A 24947-nucleotide genomic window follows, 5' to 3' on the forward strand; every position below is an offset into this window, starting at 1 on the left:
GGGGGGGGGGCTGGGAATGGGGTGCTTGGTGACGTCGTCAGTGCAAATGAAGAGGCGTCCACGGCACTCGTTTATTTACGCCACTTCTGGTGCATAATGACGCTTCCTTGTCCATCGTCACACAGCAAGAGGCTTTCCCTGCATGCTTTGTTGCCTTTATTTATTATTTATTTTTTATTCAACGTGCCTTCAAAAATACAGTACGTGACAAGAATGGCTAACACATGAAAACCTACAGTAACGTTATACAATAGCAAATAAAAAGCAATAAAATGTTCATAAAAATAGCATCAAAATAGAATTAAAACCAAAATAAGCTAGAGCTTTTCGCGTAACATATAACTGCCAGGCACACCGACAAGATTAATACAATTTATGTTTTATAAATCTATCTATCTATCTATCTATCTAATGTAATCTAATGTAATCTAATGTAATCTATCTATCCATCTATCCATCTATCCATCCATCCATCCATCCATCCATCCATCCATCCATCCATCCATCCATCCATCCATCCATCCATCCATCCATCCATCCATCCATCCATCTATCTATCTATCTATCTAAAAAAAGTTATATCTAAAAAAAGTACTTTGTTGATACTTAAAAAAAATAAAGGTATTTGGTCAACCATCAATTGTGCAAGTTCTCCCACTTAAAAGATGGGAGATGCCTGAAGCTTCGTTTTCAGAGGCTGTTCTGTTGTTCGGCCAGTTGATCGCTAGATGTCACTACTACGCTGCAATCAGGGACGCTTAAACAGGCAGCCACATGCTCCGTTCATCGTATGAAAACTAAAACAGATGATTAAGGTCAATTTGTCTCAGGACAAAATAAAACTGCACACGATGCATTCATTAAAAGGTCACCTATGTCAATATATATATAATATATATATATATATAATTCTAAAAAGTTGGTAATACATTTTCCTGTGCGTATAACATATAGACAGTAAATTCATTTAAAAGTGTCTTTATGACCCCCCCCCCCCCCCCCCCGGTAATGTACTACAAAAAGTAAAGAATGACATAAGACAGCTTTAATTTTACCATGACTATAAATCACATATTTTCTGGATTATAGACAAATAAAAATTGGAGTCCAAAAAAAGACCCCCCCCCCCCCACACACACACACACACACACAAAATCCCTGTGCAGAATCACGCGGATATATAGATAGATGGTGCATGCAAGAGCAGCAGCTCATCAACCGAACATGCCCCCGCCCCCTCTCCTCTCCTCGATCTCTCGCTGTCCTCCCCCTCCTTCAACAGCAGCAGCAGCAGCAGCAGCACCGCTGACACTTTCGGACCCGACACGCACCCAACATGTTCCGAACTCTGGACGCTGCGCTCGTCGTGTTGCTGGCCGCCTCTCTGCGGCGCACGTCGGGCGGCTACGCCGGCGGCGCGGGCTCAGCTCTCTCCTCGGCTCAAAGCTCGCCGCCGGACCCGTGCTACGACGAGCACGGCACCCCGCGTCGTTGCATCCCGGACTTTGTCAACTCGGCGTTCGGCAAGGAGGTGAAGGTGTCCAGCACCTGCGGCCACCGGAGCGCGAGCCGCTACTGCATGCTCAGCGCGGCGGACAAGGCGGACGAGAGGAGCCGCAGCTGCCACACGTGCGATGCGGCCGACCCCAAGCGGAACCGGCCCCCGGCCTACCTCACCGACCTCAACAACCCGCACAACCTGACGTGCTGGCAGTCGGAGAACTTCGTCCAGTACCCGCAGAACGTCACGCTCACGCTCTCCCTGGGCAAGAAGTTTGAGGTGACCTATGTCAGCCTCCAGTTCTGCTCGCCGAGACCCGAGTCCATGGTGATCTCCAAGTCCATGGACTACGGCAAGACCTGGGTGCCCTTCCAGTACTACTCGAGCCAGTGCCGGAAGATGTACAACAAGCCCAACCGGGCCGCTATCACCAAGCAGAACGAGCAGGAAGCCATCTGCACCGACTCGCACACGGACATGTTCCCGCTGAGCGGAGGTCTGATCGCTTTCAGTACGCTGGACGGGAGACCCTCGGCCCACGACTTTGACAACTCGCCCGTGTTGCAGGATTGGGTGACGGCCACCGACATCCGCGTCACTTTTAGCCGACTGCACACCTTCGGCGACGAGAACGAGGACGACTCGGAGCTGGCGCGGGACTCGTACTTCTATGCCGTGTCCGACCTGCAGGTGGGCGGCCGCTGCAAGTGCAATGGACACGCGTCGCGCTGCGTCAAGGACCGCGAGGGCGAGATGGTGTGCGAGTGCAAGCACAACGCGGCCGGACCGGAGTGTGACAGGTGCAAGCCCTTCCACTACGACCGGCCGTGGCAGAGGGCGACCGCACGGGAAGCCAACGAGTGCGTCGGTGAGTGCGTGCCTGCGTGCGTGCGTAAAGTCATGGTGCGAGCCTGTACGCGCGCGCCTCTGCATGCCCTCTCCCGCTCTTTTCCTCTGCAAATTCTAAATTCATTGGATTCGTTTTACTATACTGACATGATGCGTTATTCATATTATTAATAATAATAATTAAAAGCAGAGTTTTAAATCTTTTATTATCATTAATATCATTGCATCCCACTGTTCTGAAAACCACCTCTATATCACCACAAACAGTAAACTATGTTGTCAAAAGTAGCTTAAAATGAATTGCACACGATGACGACTCTGTCTCGAAATGGTAGCGGTATTAATAATGATAATATATTACTTTACATTATACAATAGTTCGGACTATTAATCATGTGCTTACTGTATTCCTAACAATACGAGCAGCACTACTACTAATTTATGATTTCACCACGTCATCGTGACTTATATGTGTTGCTGTTCTTCTCATTATTATTAATTGGTATTATCGGTAATAGAAATACTAATAGTACCATCATGTCATCGCTATTTAGATCAGGGGGAAAATGCCTTATCCATCGTATATACATTTACACTTGACTGCAGCTTTGATACTCTCGCCCTTCCCACACTATATGCGTATCCTCTTGGCTGGATCTTCTGAACTCCGATATTATTAATCATGTCGTTAGGGTAGCCTGTATACTTGAGCCTAGTTATCATAGCTGGCTCCAGGTGCCCCCTGAAGTGGTCTCCAACAAATTGAAGAGCTCCTATAGTCACACTTGCAGACAATGGGACTACACCATCCATTCCACCACACCTTCCTCCACACACAAAAAAAAGAGGAAAAAAACACGTGTCAGCACCTCTTGATTCGAGTGCACTTCACTGATTGCATCCATAAGGCTAGTAAAGGATCCTCCCGCGCCACCCCCCCAATTACTAGTTTTAATCCATTTAGGGTATTGAATCAGGAAAAGCTTCTAAAAATCCCTGCAAATTAAAAATGTTTTTAATAAACCCCTAAAACACACACACACACACGGATGCACGCACACTGAATTGTTCCACCTTAAAATAAAACATGTATCAAATTGGCGTTTTATTGGTGATGCATCTTTAAAGAATTAAGAAGGTAACGAAGGCAATTTATAGTCCTGACAAATTCGTTCCGATGACAACAAGAAACTCGTCGTACCCTCTCAAATTGAGCCGTACCATATCGAATCGAAATGTAATCACGCTAGATTGGACCCTACTAAACTGAAGAGAGAAAAATGCATCTTTTACAGACATTAAAAAAAAAATAAAAAAATAGCATCTGGCTATACACATTAAATAAAACTGCTGCCGATTGAGTATAGCAACTTATACAAAATCATTTTGCGCAAAATAAAAGTGAAGAATGTTACCAAGAGCTGCTTTTGCGCCTCGTGTGGATCTTGAAGTAATTAATGTCAGCGTGTTGGCAGACATCTCCAGGACACATTTTGGAGCTGCTTGCTGCTTGTCGGGATGCTCGTTCCAGAAGCAATTGGCTTTTGATTAAATGCTACTTTTGCACCAAGCATCAAAAAGCTTTGGGGTTGATCTATGTTTGGATAATACTACAACGTTTTACGACTCCCATTGCTTTTGACAAAAGTTAGGTATTGGTCCAAAAAGTAAAAAGAAAAACCCACATTGAAATTCACAGTTGCCTTTTAGATGAAATGAGATATATGGTGTTTTCTTCACAGTTTGAAAACTTCCCAGTGTCTTGACATTTCTAGGAGATTTCTTAATTTTCCCACCCCAGGGATCAATAAATGTTCAATCAATCAATCAATCAATCTTCTTTCATTTACCCTCCCACCCCCAAATCAACAATTGTATTACACTTAACACACCCAATCTATTAGTCCTGTTGAAATTAGCCCATTTGAGAGGGACCTGTAAAGATCTGCGCTAGTGGTGACTCTAGATGTCATTACCACGACAATCAGGGGCGGAGCTTAGGGCGCAGAACCCGGAGAACAATGTTCTAACCCAAGTTGTTATTGTAAAAAAAATTAAAAACAAAAATTACAAAGCGGTCATCTCACCTCTGGAAGATGCTGATGGAAATTGTTCCCAAGAGGATCTCTGGCTTCACTTTCTGACAGTATTCCTGAAGCAAAAGGGAAAAACGATTGCGAAATTAATATTAACACTCACATTGTCAGCGATGTTTAAAAAAAAAAAAAAAAAACTCATTTCAATTTGCATCTTTATCTGTCACAGGGATACAAACCTGTAAAATAAAACTAAATAAAATAAAACCAAATCAAAGATCCAAAACGCTCCCAGAGGACACAACAGAGAGGCGGCAACAAACTGGCAAGGTTCTTCTGTCATTGTCATGCTAGCTATTAGCCGTATGCTATACTATTACCGCCTCCGAGCTATTTCCGTCAGAATCGACTTGGTAAAACTAATTTGCGTATTTAATTAGCATTTATAGCGCCACCTTGATTGAGTTGGATACAAACCGTTTCGTATCTCAAATCATCTTGAATCAAAACGTTGGCAGCATTATCACCGCGAAGGTGAAATTTTACATTCACATCTTGGACTGAATTTCATGAAATTGTTTTGTCCAACGACATATAGGATGAAGTCATTTATTTTTTTTAAAAATCAAAAACACTGCAAACAAGTTAATCGACCTAATTTGATGCAAGGTGTTTCACGTTTTTCGACAGGCACACCCCGCTGATCTTTTGACATCATATTATTAACATGTGTAATGACTCAATTGTGTGAATGAGGTGGTTTGGCGGGTGATGGGCACGTGTTGTGATTTGGCACAAAAAGTCTGAAAGCGTGTGAGAGTGGGAGTGCCAAGCATTTGTGTCTAATCAACGCTCCGTGCCAGAAAACAAGTCGATGTGGTCACACTTAACAGTCACAAAGTAACTTTCGCTCATTATCTCCATGAGGCAGCCTAGCTGGGGTGAATGAACAAAATGACCACGTTTGAAGCTAAAACACGGAACGGCAACTGCAATGCTAACATTTGCGCTAAGTCACAAACACATAGGGAGTACCTAACAAGAGCCAAAAAACATGCTTTGTATTCAAAAGCAAGTAATAATTATCCCGATACTCGATTTTTTTTTTTTGGCTTCATTTCAAGAGATATATAGCTCTCACGCCAACCAGCCACCTGGGGGCAGTATAAGGCGTAAGACGTATAATAAGAATGATTTGCAGAGGAAAATGAATATCAATCTGTGTTCATTGTTAGTCTACATGTGTTGCTCCACCTTTGGTGCTCAGATATCTTTCACTTAAAGGCTTATTAAATGTTGAAGTGATTTCCCCCCCCCCCCCCCCCTCCAAATCACAACTTGTGTTTTGAAAAAAAAAAAATCAACAATAAAAACCAATGTACTGACTGAGAGGCTGTCCTCATAAACTCAACATGTCTCTCAAGGTAAAATTTGTCCCTCACAAATGTGGAAAGACAAGACCCCCCCCCCCCCCCCCACACACACACACACACAGTCACACACCATATAAGAATGCACCTGCGACACATCTAACTTTCATTTAGCGTCAAACAAGCTGACTGGAAAAAAAAACAGTCAGTGGAATTCCTTGTGTGTGATGGTGAATAGCTCAGGCTAATTTATTACCGATGGCTTTGTCTTTCCCATATAAGTCACGGCTCGGGCTTGTGTGTCATCAGGTCAAGAGTGCCTTTTAAGCACCCGGTTGTCATGGATGCCTGGCAACGTTACTTGTGTTTGTGCAATATGCTTTTCCTGCACGTTTGCTTTTTCATTGTTTTTCATGTCCCACTTGCACAAAGAGATCTCAGTCAGCAGAGGTCAGCAGCGGAGTCTGGCCCACGTTGCGGTTATCTACAGCAGCGCACGCTTGTATGATATCCATTTTTTTTTTTTTGACTCCATGACTTGTTGCATCGGTTTAGCTCTGAGGCGGAATGAAAAGTTACTCGGGCGGGGGTTGGAGGCAAAAGTTTGCAAGGTCATCTCAATTTGCCAGGGGTGAGCCCAGGTTAATCCATCACTCATTAGCTTGCACAGATAACACACAGTAAGTTAAAGGGGTGGGAGGTCGTCAGTGTTCCTCACCCCCTCCCACTCAGTTCGTCTTTGTCGGACATTTTATAAATGACACATCTACACGATACGTTAAGAGAACATCATAAATGAAAGGTTGGCGGGATACAAACAACGATATTGGAATGACTGAGGAGAATTTTACTAGTTGTACCAGAGAGTCATGCTGGGGAGAAAACTAAGAAAAAGCCAAAAGTATTGCAGCCTTTGGGAAAGAGAATTTAATTCAAGCCTATTCGTAGCTTCTTGGGAGTCATCGTTTTATACATAAACTTAAAGCAATCAATTTGTATGCGTAAGTGAAGAACGAGTCAAGAAATAGAATGGAAATTGTTCTCATTTAAATAAACAATGACATTTGGAAGTAGAAATCACCTCGTAGGTGAAATCTCGTGATTATTTTCCCACTCCCGTAAAAGAGACAATTAATTAAACGTAAGATGGGCATTTACAAATTGCTGGCTGATTGAGCTTCTCCATCGGGGTGTTGGGGGAGACGGGCGCGAGAAGACAAGGGAAAGTGAGGCAGGCTGGGGGAGGAATGACGACACAAGAGACTCAGCGTGCTATCAGCAAACGCTATTTAAATTACTTTTCGCTCTGCTCCCGTGGGCGCTTTTGTGGCCTTTTACTTGACGCACGAGTCCCCTCGCTGCTTGTACTAACAGTCTAATGGGGTCCATCCACGCTGGAGGATGATAAAGCAAACGAAGGAAAGCTAATTAGGTGGGGGTGGGGGGCAAGGAAATTAGTATAAGGAAATGGAGTCATGAAAGATAATATTTGTTTTAGGAGATGATAATATTTATTCCTGAATGGAACATATCAACACAACTTGTATTTTAGGAGGTTAAAATAATAATTTAAATTGGAAGAACTTCAAAATACGAATTAATGACATTGTTTGAGGTTTGGTTTTTTAAAATTGCCTAATTTTTTTTTTTTTTAGTTTTAAAAATATTAAAGAAATATTGCCAGCCCATTGTCAGTTGTATTTTGGGAGGTTAAATTGATCATTTAAAGTGGATCAACTTCAAAATCTAAATTATTGACACTGATGGCAATAATGTTAGTTAGCACAACAAAGCAAGTAAATGTTTGAGGTTTGGTTTTATTTAAATCTTTTTTTTTCCCAACAGGAAAACCTCAAAATATTTTGTTGAATTGTCCAATTTTGTTTTCTTAGTTTTAAAAAGATTAAAGAAATATTGCCAGCTCATTGTCAGTTATACAGGCTTGAAATGTTCCAAACTAATGTAAGTTTAAGTTCAACTGTGGCCAAAGTATGAATCATTTTGGTTGTACTTCAAGTTCATATTATGGGTTTTTAGTTGAACAGTTGCGGTTTTAACCTAGGAAGGCAATATTGGGTTTCACTAAAGCGATGGGCGGGAAATGAACTGAACCCAGAGCCCCAATAATAAACAAGGTCAGTAAAAAAAAAAAAAAAAAAGACTGGAGCAATGGCAAAGACTGAAAGAATAACAGTGGCCAGCAAAAACCCAATGACCTAATTGAAAATTAAAAATGAGTACCGATGTATAGAAGTTTCATATTTTATAGAAAACGCAGTTTACATTTGGACAGAAACATCTTTTGCAATTTTGATGCAACGATGTGGGAAAAATAAGATGTCAGAAAATGTTGCAGTGGTCCATTTGATAATTGCAGAAAATGTTTTTGGCTGAAAAGACAGAAGAATCATTTCAATCTGCTGCCAGAGAAAATACGCGCAACTTATTCAAAACACATGGAGGTTGATTTTCCACAGTCACGTAAAATGTCAATTTACACTGGTTGCAATAATTGAATAGACTTTTGAAAAATGTTTTCTACCCACAAACAATTTAAGACATTTGACTTTTCATTTCCTTTTTATTTTAGGGCAAATTTAATTCTGATGGGTGACCGCAATGATGAAATCACTCTTTATGATGTTAGCACCTTTAATTGTTTTGTCATCATTCGTTTTGAACAGGCTTAAAAAATAAATTAAATCACATCTTCTGGGAAAATAATTCTCAATGGACTGCTGTTAATAAATCCCTTACTTTCTTCATTTTATTTTTGCTTTTAAATATAGTTGGCCTTTAAATGTTGCATTTAAAATAAGATTGTCAATAAAAAGGACTAGATAAAAAAAAAAAAAAGCTTCTGCACCCATACCCAAAAAACTGCCATAGAACCAGGAGAGGTTCTGCCGCTTTCCTTTCGTAAAGCGAAAGACGCTGTGGAATTCCGGCGGGATTATGAGTCAGATCCGAGACGAATATGAAGGAGCGATAAACGTGTCACTAAAGAAAATGTGCGATAAAGTTTGAGATTTAGAGCGCCTCGGCAGCTTCCTGCTCACTCCTACCCATCTCGATGTAAGCTCTGATGACATCCTCAGTTGAGAAGGCCCAGTTGGCCCATGTTGGAAAAAAAAATAAAGCTCAAATAGAAATTAATCTGAAGGTGAGCAAGACAGAAGATCTCATTCCGTTTGAAACAATCCATACATTTCTGTCAATTTCCATTAGCAGGCTATTAAGTGAGTTTTAGGGAGTCACATTGGGCAAAAATGCCATTTTGTTTATGAGGAATAACAATAAACTGCCATTTCAAAAAGACCTTTACGTCTCCTCGTAGCCAGGTCCTAATGAAGACCAAAGAAAGCAATTTAAGAGATTTGGGATTTTTTCAGAAGTCCGTCCTTGTCAGAATGTCTCGCACGTAACGAGATGTTTGGTCCAAAGTGTATTTTATCAGGGGGAGTGGAAACCTTAAACACAGCAGACAGACATCCAAGTCAACATTCCTATCCCAGACTCATCTGCTTATCGTCAAGGATGCGTCAGTTGAACATGGGAACATTTCACAAAGTAAGCTAGGGTGTGTCGTCTCCCCTTTCTCACTTCTTGTAGGTAGAGAATTAAAACAAAAAAATCCTCCCAAGATCATCCAAGTTCTTCTCTTCCTTTTTGGGGACCCAAACTAATCTAAACTCAACTTGTAACAATTGGACTCCCTCCTTCAATTCTCATTCCTCTGAGTCGTGAGAAAACTGTCCAGTTGAGAGTGATTCAATGAAAGCCAACCAGAAGACCGACGTGCATCTGTGAAGACATCATACCAACAGAGACCGGTTGAATCGTCCGAGCTCCGGGATTAGCGCGAGTCGGGTAATGAAGTGTTTGAACGAGGCCATCTCCGGCGACAGCCAATCCCGTCAACCCCTCGGGGCTAAGAGACGCATTAGACGACCTGCCAGGAGATATGTGAACCCAAAACACTACGATCGGCTTGTCTGGTAGAAACCAAACCCGTGGCGTAAACAGACCGGAGGTGATTTAGAGATTTGGATCAATGTCTTGCTCGGCTCCGTTGGCTGGAGGTGGAGCGTAGAGGTGACAAGGTGAGCTAATGGCTGGATGTCAGACAATAAGAGTGGAGGAAGTGATTTACACTATTCCACAAGGACCAAGCCTCCAGTGATCCTCATAGATCGGGCGCAGCCGAGGAAAGGAGCAGTGGTTCTTGCTCTTTGCTGCCACGGGAACCGCAAATCCGCTTAGGAAGGATCCTCCGTGATGCCGCGACATCCGTTTTCTCACATCGGGTTACCGAGCTTGGAGGTGTCACGGCGTCTGCCAAAGCGCTCGCGGGCTCAGCCCCGCGCGGAAACGTACACGACGCGTTTGCCGGCTGTCCTGTCCGATTATCTCGTATTATGTTATCACACAGCGGAGCGTTGTCTCCGGCTTCGGATGCTGTCAAAGCTGTCAGTCCTCACGCTATTAAGACAGCTGCACTCGGCGGGCCATTGTTTGCCGGGGGGGGGGAACTCGACAGGCCTAGAGGAATCTTCATTCAGCCTCGAGGGGACCGGAGTCCTGAATGGGAGCTGCCAATGTCATCCTACAGCCATGGCATTTTTATGGCATAGCCGACATACGGGCCACGCCCTCAGGCCGAGCCCCTCCGTGAATTCCCCCCCTCCCTCACGTTGTAAACGTTGTAGAAGAAAAAAAAAGCTCATCCTGGAGAATATTGCTTCAAGTGAAAGTCAAGTCTAAGTAAATAAAAGTAGAAGTAGTAGTTAAATCAGAGATGTCGACTTATACTCAACGGTTTGCCTTGCAATTTTTTAAAAGTTGATGACAAAAACGTCACAAAAACATGTCAGTAAATCCTAAATCGGATTCCAACAATGATATTTAGCACTGAATTTATCTGGACCTAATAAATAAATAAGTAAATAAAGAAAATAAATAAAAAACAAATAAATGATAACTAAATAAATAACTAAATAAATAGCTAATCAACCTCACGGAGTCACATTCTTGTCCCCCTAAATAGTAATGTCAAATTGAATTTGTTTCATTATTTAGCCTTGGTACGACCATCATCTCGGAATTTACTCCCCAAGAGATGAAAAAGCAGATGGGCAAGACTTTCACTCTTGCTTTAAGCACTCACACCTTGGCGCTATTGAGCACCAAAGAGCCGTGGTTACTCAGCAAGTGGTTGCCTCGCTGATCACAGGCAGGACTATTATGCCACAAGAGTGGGGTGGAAATGGGCCTGAGGCCTTTGTGTGAGTGTGTGCGTGTGTGTGTGCGCGCTCCCATGCAGCGCCGCCTAACGAGAGGGCAGGTCAGCCATTAAATGGGCACTAATGCGGGAAATTGGAGGCCATTAGGCCCTCCTTTGTTGTGGTGCCTATGTGTGCCTTCGGCTGAAAAAAAAGAAGACCTGATTAGCCCCCCACATGGGCGACAGAGCAGGGGGGATATATGGATCATTGATGGTGCGGAGAGGGCATCAAATTTATATGTCCGCTGTTAATAGAAAAGTCAATTCAGTTTATGAGGCCTTGTGATTACGGACGGCTCACACTTGAATAATATATTCAAATGAGTAGTTGTGTAAATATATGTAACAAACGGGTATTGTGTTTGGGGCAAAGAAATTAATTTATATTTTAATCCATTTTTTTATTCTTATTTATTTAATTATTTATCTATTAATGGCAAAAGGTACAGCATTTTTGTGCACTTTAAATAAATAAAAGATAAGCAACAAATTGAATGAATAAATAAAAGAGCTATTCTGTTTCTTAGACAATTTACATGAATGTAATTTTCAACCAATGATATGTAAAATACAAATATGACTACATTTCCATTAGCGGCTGTGCTAGCACTAGTGTCTTCACTCTCTTGCAGCTCTTATAACATGCCTTTTATTTAGCAGCCAAAAAGAACGACAAACGGTCTGTTTACATATTTGAGCGAAGCCAGTTTGCTGACAGGCAGTAAAAGTGTCACTTTGCAATTTTCGAACAATTTGCGGCTGCAACCAAAGTCACTGAATTAGCAGCGTTATCACGGGTGTGATGAGCTTAACCGCAACCTCCGGCTCTGCGGCTTCAATGCTCCTCTAATTACCAGAGAAGCAAAGCCGCTCCAAGGCTGAGGTCACGTTACAGAAGCTGGGAAAGACACTCATTAGCCAACATTTTGCCGGGAAAAACATGTTTCTCGAGGACTCGTAGCAAACACCCGATAAACATAGCAGTTTCCCGTAAAATTCGTCACTTGGCAGCAAAAACTGGTCCAGGTTTTGGTTTGTTTGCAGTCTTTTCAATTAGTGTTGAAGAAGCCATTGAAAACCATCGTTCAGCTAATTCAGTATGCTAAAATAATCTCTCTCTCTTTTAAATTAATTATAAGTAATAATTAATTGTATAATATCAAGTCATTATGCGCAGAAATCACCATGGTGGCCGACCAATCCAAGCTGTAGTCTGTCGGTAGCAAATGAATGAACGATATTTTTGGAAGCACGCACTCGGTTCTTCTTAACAAGAATCAACATGTCGCCTCGGCCGAGCGCGTCATCCTCGTCGATGATGTGTTGGCGTGAAACAGTGTTGCAACAAAGACACGTCTGCGGGTACGGGTATGATCACCTGCAGACAGGTTCCGATTTTCGCCAGCTGCATTTTACAGAGGGAACGCGGTCGTCTTCAATTCTTTTCAACACCGTGTCACAGATTATCTCAAAGATGTCCAAACATTAGGCCCGTGTTGTCTCAGGGCCTACGCGGATTAAGGCTGACTTGTCGGAGTCCGAGAAGTGACTGAATGACGGCTTTGTCGTTGCGTGCCGCAATGCGAACGCTCGTGTTGTGTTTACATAACGACAAAAGTTGCACTAGAAACGTTTCTCAAAATGCAGAGATGTTGTGAGAAACGTATCTTTTACGTTGGTTTGTGTTGAGGGCCGAACTTTTAATTATTAGCGAGCTACGTCATTGCAGCCGCTCGAGTGAATTAAATAAAAATGTCCCAAATGCATTTTCAGTCGTTGTCACAATCACTGAGGGATTTTCCATGCTACAATCAGGTGCTAGCCACGAGCTAGCTTGCGAGCTAACCCCGAGCTACCCAGCGACCTGGCTTAGAAGCTAACCATGAGCAAAATTCTTATATTACATTAAAGCACATCTTTCCTACTATCTAACTCAGAAACCAGGTCACTTTCATTTTGCATCAGCCATGCAATTCTACGGCAAAAACCGCTGCGGCTCATTTTGGGGCAAGCTGCAGTAACATGAGAAGTTCATTTAATATTTGAGAAGGTATGTTTTTTATATGATGTTTTGACCTTTGATTTCTGTAGCGAGCGCTGCAAAACATGAATATTCAGATTGTAGCTAAATGAAGGCTGTGCTCATAATGAAGCTCACATTGGAATAAAAATGTTCCCCAGAAAGATTCACGCCGTGTGATCGGCTGGCAAGCAGTTTGGCCCACTCGTGACCAAACTGAGAACAGGTCCAAGAATATGCAGGGATGGAATGGCAACATTAATTACTATTACTCAAACCATTACTTTTTTAACCGTTTAAAGCAAAATAGTTGATTTAAATTTATTTACCAATTTTTTTCTGACTTTATGGGACCAAACAAATTGTAAAAAAAATATATTTTTGTCTTTTATTGCTTTGCATGTATTGTCTAGTGGGGTATGCTGTTTTATCAAAAAAAATTTCATAAACAACTGCACCTGTTAAGCTTCTCACTGTCAAGACTTAAGGTGTTTATGAATGACAGTCACTTATTACTTTTTTTTTTTTTTTAATTTCCGCAGCCTGTAACTGCAACCTGCACGCCCGCCGCTGCCGCTTCAACATGGAGCTGTACAAGCTGTCGGGGAGGAAGAGCGGAGGCGTGTGCCTCAACTGCCGCCACAACACGGCCGGACGCCATTGCCACTATTGCAAGGAGGGCTACTACCGGGACATGTCCAAACCTATCTCGCACAGGAAAGCCTGCAAGGGTACGCCGTCCTACTTTATCACAAAACATGCTGGCTTGATTTCCCAGAGGGCAGTCATTCATTCGACACACTAAAGAGGTGAACACACACAAAAAAATATACCAGGTAATTGTTCTTCCCACCCCTATACTACAAATACTAATAATTTAATTCTACATCCTCTGCCACAGCCTGAGCTAGGATTATTTTTTCAAAACCCTTTGTTTTTTTAATAGTAATAATTCTTATCATTTTTATACTAATAATTCTTATTATTTTTACAAACCTCCAAAATTCGTCAGAAATTCAACTCATGCTACGGGTGAATAAGTCACAGAAAATTGTCCTTTTAATTTTAATTCAAAATCAACATTACTGATTTAAGCTATTGGGACTGTATGTTGCAATCTTGCACTCAACAAACACTAGATGTATAGAAATATATATTAACATTGAAACGGATCCTTAAAATGGTTAGGGCCCACAACCCACTGTTTGATAACCCCTGCTCTCGAGTTGTAAATTAATGACAGGAAATGGGGGGGAGGAAAGGCAGCGACTCAACATTCCTTCGCCTTGTCTCGCCCCCATCTTCCTCTGTCAGCGGAGATAAGTTGGAGGTCTTGCGGGGATGGCGGAGCGAGGGCGGTGGAGTGGGTGTTCCCTCTTTTGACACTGAGTTATTTGGCTTAATTCGAGGGGAGGTGAGGGGATGACAGGGCAACCAAAGCAAAAAGAGGCGAGGTGTGAAACGATCGGAGCAGCAAGCGGGAGGTCATTCGCGAGGGTGAAAGATAGGAAGGAATGGAGGCCGGCCGAGGTGGTGCGGACACGCCCCCCCCCCCATGCAGGTGCGCTCTAGCCGCCTACTGCCATCAAGTTTTCTCACCTCTCTTGTAGCTGCAGGTAAAAATAACAGCTGCATAATCCATGCGCGCCAAAAATTGACGCTCACGTGTCTGGAATATCGGCCGAGGTTTTCTCATATCACTCGACAGGGAATGAGTAAATAAACAAATCGACGGTGACAGACTTCAGGAGGGCGTCTGCGAACAGCTTCACGTCGAAAGTCGGAGACGTTTTGTGTTCTTTTGTGTTTTGGTGTCACAACAATTCCATTGTTTGATTTTGATTCTATATTTGTAAATAGAGTTGTTAGCCCCCCCTCGTCAATGCAAGCCATTTGAAATAAATATTACAATGTCATTTTAATTTGAAATTATAACATTATGGTTGAATTTATGAGTTTGGAATCAAATAGAGCGATACAGTCTTGGAATCTTCCTAATCCATCTGGAGTGGTCATGAGGCTGAACACACAGCCACTCAAGCGCTAAGTGGACACGCACTTAAAGCAGAAAGCCTCGCTCAACACCCCCCCCCCCCTTTCCCCACAAGTATGTCGCACGTTTGTCCAAAAAGGCCAAAGAGTCGTTCAATTTGTCAAACGACCCCAGCGCGTCCATCAGGGTCAAGTTGACCGAGCCGAGGTCCTGAAAGATAGAACCGTAACAAAATGCAAATGCACTCGGCCCGGACATTTGTCTGAATTGATAGTCGAGATAGCAGTGACAGAGAAAAAGGCTAATAGGTACAAAGTAGAAGTTGATAAGACGTGTGAAAAGAACAAGTAGCTACTGGAGATAAGATTGGAAACAGGAGCTCCATGACAGGAAACGTGGAGATAAAAGCGAGTGTTGCTGGTGTCTCTCTTTGGACTAATGGGGTTTCTTCTTTGTTAATGTTAGAACTCCGTGACTTTTTTCAAAAGCGGCAAGTGCCGAGATTGAAATTTGGAATAGAACTGTGAGAAATAAAGAAGCAAATGGAAATTAAAAATGAGAAAACTTTTTGGGGGAGGAAAACATGACATTGTCCATCTAATATAACACGTCATTATTGTTTATGTTAAAAAAAAAAAACTATTTTATTTATGAACTTTTTGGGCTTTTTACACAAAAATTCTACCTTTTTGGTAATATAATTTTTTTTTTTTCATCATGGAAACTTTATGTATCAAATCATGATATTGCACTTTTATTTTTAATGGGGAAATGAAGTCAACATTTTTCTTTACGATAATGTGGCCTAGCAAGGCATTAATAATAGTTCTGTGGGATATGAACAATTTGTTCTTTTTTTTTTATTATCTAGTTATTGCCGCCTTTTACAGTCTACATTTCAGTGCACCTTTCTGCTGTGCGCACACCTCCGCCTGCCCCCCCACACACTTCCTTATCATGTGTGCAACCACTCACTGTGTCTCTCCTTTTCTTTCTGTGTCCCTCACAGCATGCGATTGCCATCCCGTGGGTGCGGCTGGCAAAACCTGTAACCAAACCACAGGACAATGTCCCTGTAAAGACGGCGTGACCGGTATCACGTGCAACCGCTGCGCTAAAGGTTACCAGCAGAGCCGCTCGCCCATTGCCCCGTGCATAAGTACGTCCAAACGGTCAACTGATTCTTATTCTTATGTTGGGAGGTTACTTATCAACAGGAAACTATCATTATTATTATTTTTTACATTTTACAATCAGTGCAAAAATAAAGATAAAAAATATATAAAACATGTTTTAAATAAACGTTTAAAATCCATCTGATTTCAAACAGGACAAAAATAATTTCCCCCAAAAATGTTTGAGAAGACCTCATATCTTCAAGATGAATCGTCGCACTCATGTCTGATAAAAATCGAGGTTGTGTTCACCTGCGCGCAGCTGCTTGGCTACTCTTTCTCTTCCTACGCACTTTGATGATTGCGGTTTCACGGCATCGTTTGTTTTCTTCCTGTTTCCATCTTCCCCGGCATGGAACTCCTCTGCAGATGGGTGGGACGTTTTTTTGTTTTTTTTTAACGCATGCTTCCCCTCACTGCAAAATGTAACGACAGGGGTTGGTGGAAATTTGAAAATGTAGTGACTCCTAAATAAATCCTGTGTCACGCACGGTGTGTCCCGAAGCTTACAGGTTAGAGCAGGCCGGCTGCGCCGCTGAGGGTGTGATCACATGCAGTTTTAATCACGGCCAATCAAAGTGGTGGCTACTTAAATTGCGACAGACGGGGTGTTAACTTCAAATAATATATGTAAACAGATAATAGTCCAACACAATGTGAGCTTTTCTGTTTTGTACTTCTTATTAACACAGTATGAGAAAACTGACTTGTCTGTGTTTGTGTGTGTGTGTGTGTGTGTGTGTGGTGGGGGGCAGAGATTCCAGTTACACCGCCTACGACACCAGCCAGCAGTACAGAAGAGCCCTCAGGTGAGGCAAACAATAACTGTACACTACTGACATGCCAAGTATTGACTGGAAGATACCAGAAAATATACATGCTTTCTCATGCAACATTGTTTTCCTAGAGAAATAAATGTTTTAACGATAGATATTTAGCAAGTTTATGAACATTTGATTTTTAAAGATTTTTGACAATTTAAAATCAGTTTTGATTCCAAAGTCATAACTATAGAAGCGTTAGCCAACTTTAAACCACGAGTGTCAGTTTGTAAAAATATAACTTATGTAAGGCAAAAACAAAAGTGGACAAATAGATATGGCGAAGGAAAAATTGTATGGTGATTCTATCAAACGAGTTATTCATGCAGTTGCAGGAGGTGTGTGGTTGGTCCGGCAATCTCGTCTGGGATGGCTTTGATTGACAGCACAGTCACTGCCGAACACACCCCACACCTCCTCCACTTCTTTTCTTTCCCGCTTTCCTTTTTTCCATCTTCCATCTTTGTCCGTTTCACGCTTTGTCTTTGACGTAGCAGAATGTGTGCGTGCGTGTGCGTTGTGGCGAGAGGGAATATATCTGGAGTTTCTCCGGGGCCCCCTTTGTCACGACGCCATGCACCTTTGGAATTGTTGGAAAGAATTCTCCGCACCTCAGCGAGGCGCAACCTGGTGTGAAAGCCAATTATTGGGGATCCTTTTTCCAACATTTTTGGAGTTGATTAGTGGTAACTCTAAACAGCGTTATTTAACAGTTTGCAATCTGTTCTGAGCACACTTTAAGAGGGTGTGCACATTTATGCAAACCCCTCAATCTGTTTCCTTACTGAGCCTCTTAAAATGATTTGGATAAAATTACTTCTTAAAAAAAATCTACCACGATCTGTTGCTTGCAGGAAAGTCCACTGCAAAATTGGACGATGAGAAGTGTGTCATAAAAGAGTGGCCTGCCTCCGGGAGATTTTTTAATGACTTTGGATCACGTAGTTAGAGATCATCTAATGATAACGGGGGAATCGCAGAGCAGCACTCCTCAAAGTTTCTGTTTGATTTTGAGCAGATGGCAAAGCTGACATGTCATGACGTGCCAGCGTTGCAGACCCAACTCGCATGTTGAAATTGTCACAAGAGTCATCTGTTTTTCTTACTTTCGCAGTCATGGAGAATAAAATTTACGAGAAAAACAACAAAATAAGGCAACCGAAAAACATACCATCAAATATACAAGAATGACGTCATACTTGGAAAAAAAAAATGAAAAGAAAATATTTTTAGTCAGACAAAATATTACGAGTAAAAAATAAATCTGACAGAACAAGGCAAAATAAAAAAATTCTAAGTCATCTTTTTTGTGGAATAGACCAATTTTTTATATTTTTTTAAATAAAATGATCAATTCTATATAAATCACCTATTTGTAATATTTCACAACTAAAGTCGCAATATGATGTAGAAAGCATAATTTATTACTATCGACATAGGCTGCTCCTTTGAATTTTCTATCTATATATAATTTTTTTTTTTAAATGCCATCACCTGTACAGTGGATTTTATTTCACATAACATTTATATCAGTACTTAGGTGGCAAAATCCACTCGAAGATGGCTAAGCCTCCCTCCCGTGTTGTTTGGATGGCATCCAAATGCAGTGTAAACACTGCAAAGCGGAGGAGCTCGGAGCAGGGCAGCACACTGGGCTCCCTAATCTAATGACACGCTTTATTTGCCACACTTTGTTTTCCCCCCACCAGTGTGCCGAGAGGAGAAAGGCCTCCTCCTGGGCTCTCCGTCACACCTCCTTCCATTCACATCTCCGAGTCAACTTAATATGCATCTCCCTACTCAATATGCACATGAGATACACTTGTGTACTCTGCTGCCGTTTGCCAAGCAGCAAGAAGGAGCAACCAAAACAAACTCAATTTAGAAACAATGCCAACGAGTTATTTGTTCATTAATGAATAGCATAATCCCAGGGGTGGCGCTATGGGGTGGCCATCGGGAATTTTGTCAGCATATTATTCTGAAGTGTTTCCTGTGCTGTAGCAGCTTCAGTAATCAAAATGATCCACTCGAAACGATTGTACAGCAGCGTTACGGTCAGGGGCAGAGGTCCAGAACTCAATTAGGTACACGCCAGGCTGCAAACAAAGAAGCGTAGTAACTACATGACCACATTGGAGCTCAGGTCCGCTCCTACTTCCCCTCGTCTGTAACGAGCACACAAAGGCAACATTTGTCCTCCCGGTGGGGGACTGCCTGGTCCTAAACGGGGGTCTTGGGGATCACTCGCAACCAGTGGGATGTCGCAGGGCTACACTAATAGGGTCCGAAAGGCTATCAAAGGGAAGTATCGTGATGCTTTTAAGGGGGGGGTTGCTCCAGCTACTAATCATTTAAATGGTAATGAGACTCTGTTGAATTTGTCGCTTTTCTAGAGACACCATCATTTCGACTGGACTTGATCTATTCTTGTGACAAACCTCACTCTTGCTCTATCTTCTGCTTAGTCTGTCCCTCGCCTTATTTTGTGTAGGTAAGGAGGGGTGCATTTTTTTTCCTCCTTTTGGCGTTTCCTTGGCAACCTCATTGAAAACGAGCATAAAAGGGTGGGGGGGGCAAAGGCACGGAGCATAGAGCCCCCCCCCAACTCTTGAAACTCTGGGTCCAATTTTTAGGAGCAGAGAAAAACCAATCTGATGATTTGCTTTCAGTGCAGAACTCTCGAAGTGGATGACAGAGTAGCAAACAAACGCGAGGTAGTGGCGGTGCACTTTGGGTTACCTCATCGTTCGGGCGACGGCTATGTCTGCGTGAGGTATTTATTTGTTCAGAGTGGACACACTCCCCCTCTAAGAAAAGTGTCTTCTGCGCCTAACTCGTCTTCATGGATGGCTAATTTTTCCTTCCTGACCTCCCTTTGTGCGGCAATGACCCCTTTCATACCAGCCCCAGCCTCCACACCCTGGAAGAGCCGCCCCCCCCCACCCCCAATGCTCTTTCTCCCAATGTCCACGCTGCAATGAATGCAAACGTTTGACACGGCCCTTCGGTGGGGCCTTGATCCCAGGGAGTTTTTCTTTTTTTGGGGGGGGGAGGGCTGGGGGTGACAAGCGAGGTGAGATTTGGAGTGATGTGTCGGGGCGGGGTGGGAAGGTGGTCCACATTGGGTCGAATGATTCCCAGGCTTTGACAGGGAAGAAGCGGCTATAGGCTAGGCTCGTAATTTGTAACGCTGCTGATGGTACCATTAGGCTTCGACAGTGGCCCGCACAAAATAGCTTGGGGGGGGGGGGGGAATTCTTACACACACACACACACACCTAATATAGTTATAGATATATACTATGAAATAAAAATAATAAATTCATGTTTAAGTTTTTGAATGTCTACAAATACAAGAAAAATTATAAATATTTTTTTTTTGTCATTCTTTGGAAAACAAACTAACTGTACTTGTTATCATGCATTACAGACTGTGACTCTTACTGCAAAGCATCAAAAGGCAAACTGAAAATCAACATGAAGAAGTATTGCAAGAAGGATTACGGTGAGTCAACGCTGCAGATTAACGTTCATTTAAAAGGGAGGAAAGGTGGGGGGAAAAATCTTCCGATTAAAGCAATGTTGTAGGAATGGTTCGACCCCCATTTCCAATCCAATTCAAGCACATTTGGCCTTTTTTTAATACAAAGCGCCAGTTTAAAATGCAAACAGTGACATTCAGCTCCACCTCCAGCGCCCTCCACATTGTTCCCTGTGCACATGCTTGATCCCCAGTCTGCAGTAAATCCTCGAGACCCGACATTTTCCATCCATGGCTTACCTTCGCGTGTAAAGATTAAACATAATAAATATGCCGCGACAAAGACGGTGGCGGAAAAACAGAAGAAAGTTCCAGTGAATGTGACACGGGTTAGATACTGGCTGGCTAATAAATCTGTTAGCATTGTTCACCACAAAAAAAAAAAAAAGCCTCTTGTCAAAGTCATCAGATCCACAAGAGACCAGAGACAGGATCTAGTTTGGCTATTCAAACACACCACGGGACAGAAAGCGAAACGAGGATTTGTTTTGAAAGGACCGGCAGGAGAGCCGGGCAGCATGCTGCGGCACAAAATGATGCTACAAGTTTCTCGGGGTGTCCAAAGAATCACTTGGGGGGGATGAATGGGGGGGGCCTCACACTAGAAATCCAAATTGGTTATAAACGCGCTGAAATAACAACACGGTTCCTCTCGTACCCGCAGCTGTCCAGGTCCACATTCTGAAGGCGGACAAGGCCGGCGAGTGGTGGAAATTCACCGTCAACGTCATTTCCGTCTACAAGCAAGGCGAGAGTCGGATTCGTCGCGGGGACCAGTTCTTGTGGGTCCGCGCCAAAGACGTGGCCTGCAAGTGTCCCAAGATCAAGCCCGGCAAGAAATATCTGCTGCTGGGCAACGACGAGGACTCCCCCGGCCAGAGCGGCGGCGTGGTGGCGGACAAAGGCAGCCTGGTTATCCAGTGGAGGGACACGTGGGCACGCAGGCTGCGGAAGTTCCAACAGCGGGAGAAGAAAGGAAAGTGCAAGAAGCCGTAAATGGGGAAAAGACGCAGGAGGAGAGAAAAGCTCCAGAAGAAAAAAAAAAAAAAAAAGAAAGACAAGAGACTACAGCCGAAAGAGACTGTTGACGTCGCTGCTTTTTTGGTTTTCCTTTGTTTTGTAGCGTTAAAAAAAAAGAAACATTTAGGAATTCTACTCTAGTGAATTTTGGTTGAAGGAGTTGACCTTACAGATTTGGTTTGACCCTTTCTTTAACTTTGACACCCGTCCGTCTCTTGTGGATTTGCCCATTTTGCACCAAGTCAAGTTGATATTTGTGCGCCTACCTGTTGGTTTTATATTCAGTAAAAAAAAACAAAAAAACATCCTCTTTATGGGAATATTTTTGGATTTGCTTCATAAGATCAAACTCAGAAAACAATGTTTTCAATCAGCCAAATTGTTTCAGGTCAACAGAAATAATTTAGATTAAAATCTTGAAGACAAAACATGGTTGTGCTTTAAGTTAGAATGGATTTATTTTTCCCCGCCATTCTTTTTTCAGTAAAGAGAAAAGAAAAAAATCTTACCTTGCTGTCAGTTTCAGATGAAAATGAAATGTATTTTCTTTTTTCCATTTCCAGGCTGAAAGATTGATTCTGAACAATGTTCCGTGTCATCAGTTGTGAATTTGGTCAAATTGTCCCAATAAATTGGGCTCCTGTGGAAAGTGGATAAATTGGGTAACATTGGGTACATATTAATATCACAATATTAAAACAGAATTTTGTGATTTCTCCTTCCAGAAATATGGAAAAAGGAAAGCAGTATTCTTTCACTTAAGAATTTTATAGGTCATTACTGATCATTACCTAATTATTTAGGTTGCATTTCAACGTTCAGAAAGCTACATATTTATTTCAGTTCAATCAATGTAAAAAAATGTCATTAATTGTTAAAAAAAAATTGTCAAAGAAAAAAAATATTTCTATTCATTGATCAAAAGTCACCATGTGGATTTGCTTCATTTAGTTCACGTCCAAGGGGCAAAATTGTGTCGCTCTCAAAACATTTATTTAATTGCATTGCCAGTTGGATGTAGCCACCATCCGATGGATATTCCTCCCCATAATTAATTTGTAACCATACGAGCACACGTAGAATTTTTGAAATAGTGAACAAGTATTCACGGTATAAGATTATTTCTTCGTGGTTTGAAATAGTCCAGAAATTAGCTATGCTTTGATTTCTCAGAAAGCCAGTAATTTGATCCAAATGTTTATTTTGGGTCTCAGATATACAATTAAAAGAGTAAAACAAACATTAATAGTCAAAGTATAAATCAGGATTTTTATCTTTGATGATGATCCATTTTCCTCAATTTTCAGTGCAATCATCGAGTGCCGACTCGAGTACTGCAAAAAAAGAAAATGTCATTCTTCCCCAGACATTTCTTGAACTGTTTATCCTCCATCATGTTTTACGTCGGTGCTATTGTGTTAATGCTCAATGTATGTAAATTCCATTTCCAAGTGTTTCCCGTCAAAAGTGTTGCTTTGTTGTTCATACTATAAATTGTAAATGTTGTTTAGTTGTCACATTTAAAACCACTTTTCTTTTTTTTGCAATGTTATTTTTACAATGTGTACTAATATATTACGGTTATTCTATATATAAATATATTTAATTACACAAGCCAATGTGGATTTCCTTTATTCCAACTTTTTATTTGTATCCTCCCCCCCATGTGTTGTCATCGTTTAGATTGTTGCCATTAATTGAAGAAGAAAATTATAACTACTGAACATACCAAGCCGGTAGAACTAAAAGCGAATTTTCAAATAAACTCTTGTTACACTGAAAAGTGTGAGCTTTGTGTATTTTTTTTTTCAGATCGGAATGCATTCATTCAGATAAATAACAAAACCTTTCATTGAAATACAATCATTCAGAAGATATGGTGTTATAAAGTATAAACGATGTTTGTTGGTTTTTTGTTAGTTCTAGACACTACTTAAATATCTTTCTTTACAAGACAGCTTGGCAAACCCATCCAACAAATTGAAACATTACCGATGTAAATACAGTCTAACAGTGTAGGGAAAAATAATGCAAAGCTTGAATGGAATGATTTGAAATCAGATCAAGCTGAAGGAGACAATGTCTTCATCTGTGTTTGACTCCTACCATTCCCTCATCCAGATTGTAAACTAGGTAGTCTTTCCATCAAGCGTCCGCACTCGTTACACGGGCCACACGGCGACCACGACGATGGCGATGAGCAGCAAAACGATCACCACCAGCATCCCTGAGGAAGAGGAAAAAAAAAAAAGACATTTATTCCTAAAACACATCACACAAAATGTGCGCAAACTAATTATTGACTAATTGGACAGCCCATTAGTTAGCGATTAATCGTTGCACCTCTGCTGTCTTTGAATGATGCGATAAAGTGCTCATGTGAAAATATCAGTTTCTATTATTGTCGGCTTTCATCAACAGACGACGGAATTGCGGGAAAGGAAATTGGGAGGAATCCTGCTACAGTCGCTTGTTTCTAAAATCGGGGTCTGCATTGCCCCCGAGAAACTTCAAGTGAGCTGATTGGACGAGATGTTAAATGAGTTAAAACATCAGAAAACCTCTTCCGAGGACACAACCATTAACCTAAGATTCCAAACAACTGCATCTTGGGCTGGGCCAAACGCTGTCTCGAATTCCGTTACGCATTCAAGACGTCCAAAGTTATGAAGCATACGGCTGGTAATTTGCCCAGGCCTTTCACTTCAAGTTTACATTTCTCTCATTCTTTGGCTTGCTGTGCTTTCCTTCCCACCCGGCAGCCTAATTAGTCATTTTTTCCCAAAGGGGCGAAATACAGGGCGAGTTTGTCGGTAGGCGTTGTGGGTCAATCCAATTTGTTGTTTTTATAATAATGGCCTTTTTCACAGCACTTATTTACATGCAACCCTAACTTATCTTTGGTTTGATTAGATCAGAAATGCTTCTATCAGCAACGCCCGTGACGATGATGGCCGAGGTATGCACGTGTTCAATTGCAATGACTCGCACATTGTAATAGAATCCAGACATTCGGCCACATGAGACTCAGACTGCGACCCTCCTTCTTCTCCCATCATTCCCCTTCTCTGACTAAATGAGCGCTTCCTGACCTTCACAGGAGACGAATGGAAAAATTAGCTTGCCAAAGAGATGAGAAGTGTGCTGTGACAGTGACTATTGAAGGAGATGCTTGATGTCGATTGACGGATCGACCACCCAGGAGATCCAGAGGCAATTTTCGGACGCGAATCGCAAATAAATAATTGGTGTGAGTCCCGGACAGCCGCCGAGAAGCTCCCGCGCTGTAATTAAGTGATCCTGTCACTTGAGCACACCGAGGAATTCAACAACC

At 42.1% G+C, this 24947-nt stretch overlaps 2 protein-coding genes across 9 annotated transcripts in view; one reads left to right on the forward strand and one right to left on the reverse strand.

Moving 5' to 3' along the window:
* Nucleotides 1–143: 143 nt before the first annotated feature.
* Nucleotides 144–24947, reverse strand: part of stx8 (syntaxin 8) — a 39213-nt gene continuing 14409 nt past the window's right edge. For 2 of the 8 annotated variants that reach the window (XR_009713921.1, XR_009713917.1), the window contains 4 exons: nucleotides 23720–23840; nucleotides 22123–22253; nucleotides 16029–16099; nucleotides 3443–4502 (listed from right to left, as the gene is read on the reverse strand). Coding sequence is in view for 2 of the 8 variants with exons in the window: in XM_061274579.1 (XP_061130563.1) it covers nucleotides 23776–23840 (65 nt within the window). In the remaining 6 variants the exon portion in view is untranslated. Of the gene's footprint in view, nucleotides 798–3442; nucleotides 4503–16028; nucleotides 16100–22122; nucleotides 22254–22797; nucleotides 22948–23229; nucleotides 23841–24947 lie in introns of those variants that run through there. The other 6 variants (XR_009713922.1, XR_009713920.1, XM_061274579.1 and 3 more) reach the window with 4 other exon arrangements.
* ntn1a (netrin 1a) lies at nucleotides 1223–23399 on the forward strand. Its single transcript, XM_061274577.1, has 6 exons — nucleotides 1223–2369; nucleotides 13603–13791; nucleotides 16063–16212; nucleotides 16984–17037; nucleotides 20483–20557; nucleotides 21258–23399. Exons 1-6 carry the CDS (start codon nucleotides 1337–1339, stop codon nucleotides 21587–21589), a joined length of 1833 nt encoding a protein of 610 aa, XP_061130561.1. The 5' UTR covers nucleotides 1223–1336; the 3' UTR covers nucleotides 21590–23399.

The sequence above is a fragment of the Syngnathus typhle genome, linkage group LG3, assembly GCF_033458585.1.
Source record: "Syngnathus typhle isolate RoL2023-S1 ecotype Sweden linkage group LG3, RoL_Styp_1.0, whole genome shotgun sequence".
NCBI lineage: Eukaryota > Metazoa > Chordata > Actinopteri > Syngnathiformes > Syngnathidae > Syngnathus > Syngnathus typhle.

What these genes read in the sequence shown, in the direction of transcription:
- ntn1a (XM_061274577.1), top strand. Translation starts at nt 1,337, where the DNA reads ATGTTCCGAACTCTGGACGCTGCGCTCGTCGTGTTGCTGGCCGCCTCT. An exon ending in GGAAGCCAACGAGTGCGTCG is followed by an intron (nt 2,370 to 13,602) that starts GTGAGTGCGTGC and finishes TAATTTCCGCAG; the next exon opens with CCTGTAACTGCAACCTGCAC. An exon ending in GTATTGCAAGAAGGATTACG is followed by an intron (nt 20,558 to 21,257) that starts GTGAGTCAACGC and finishes TCGTACCCGCAG; the next exon opens with CTGTCCAGGTCCACATTCTG.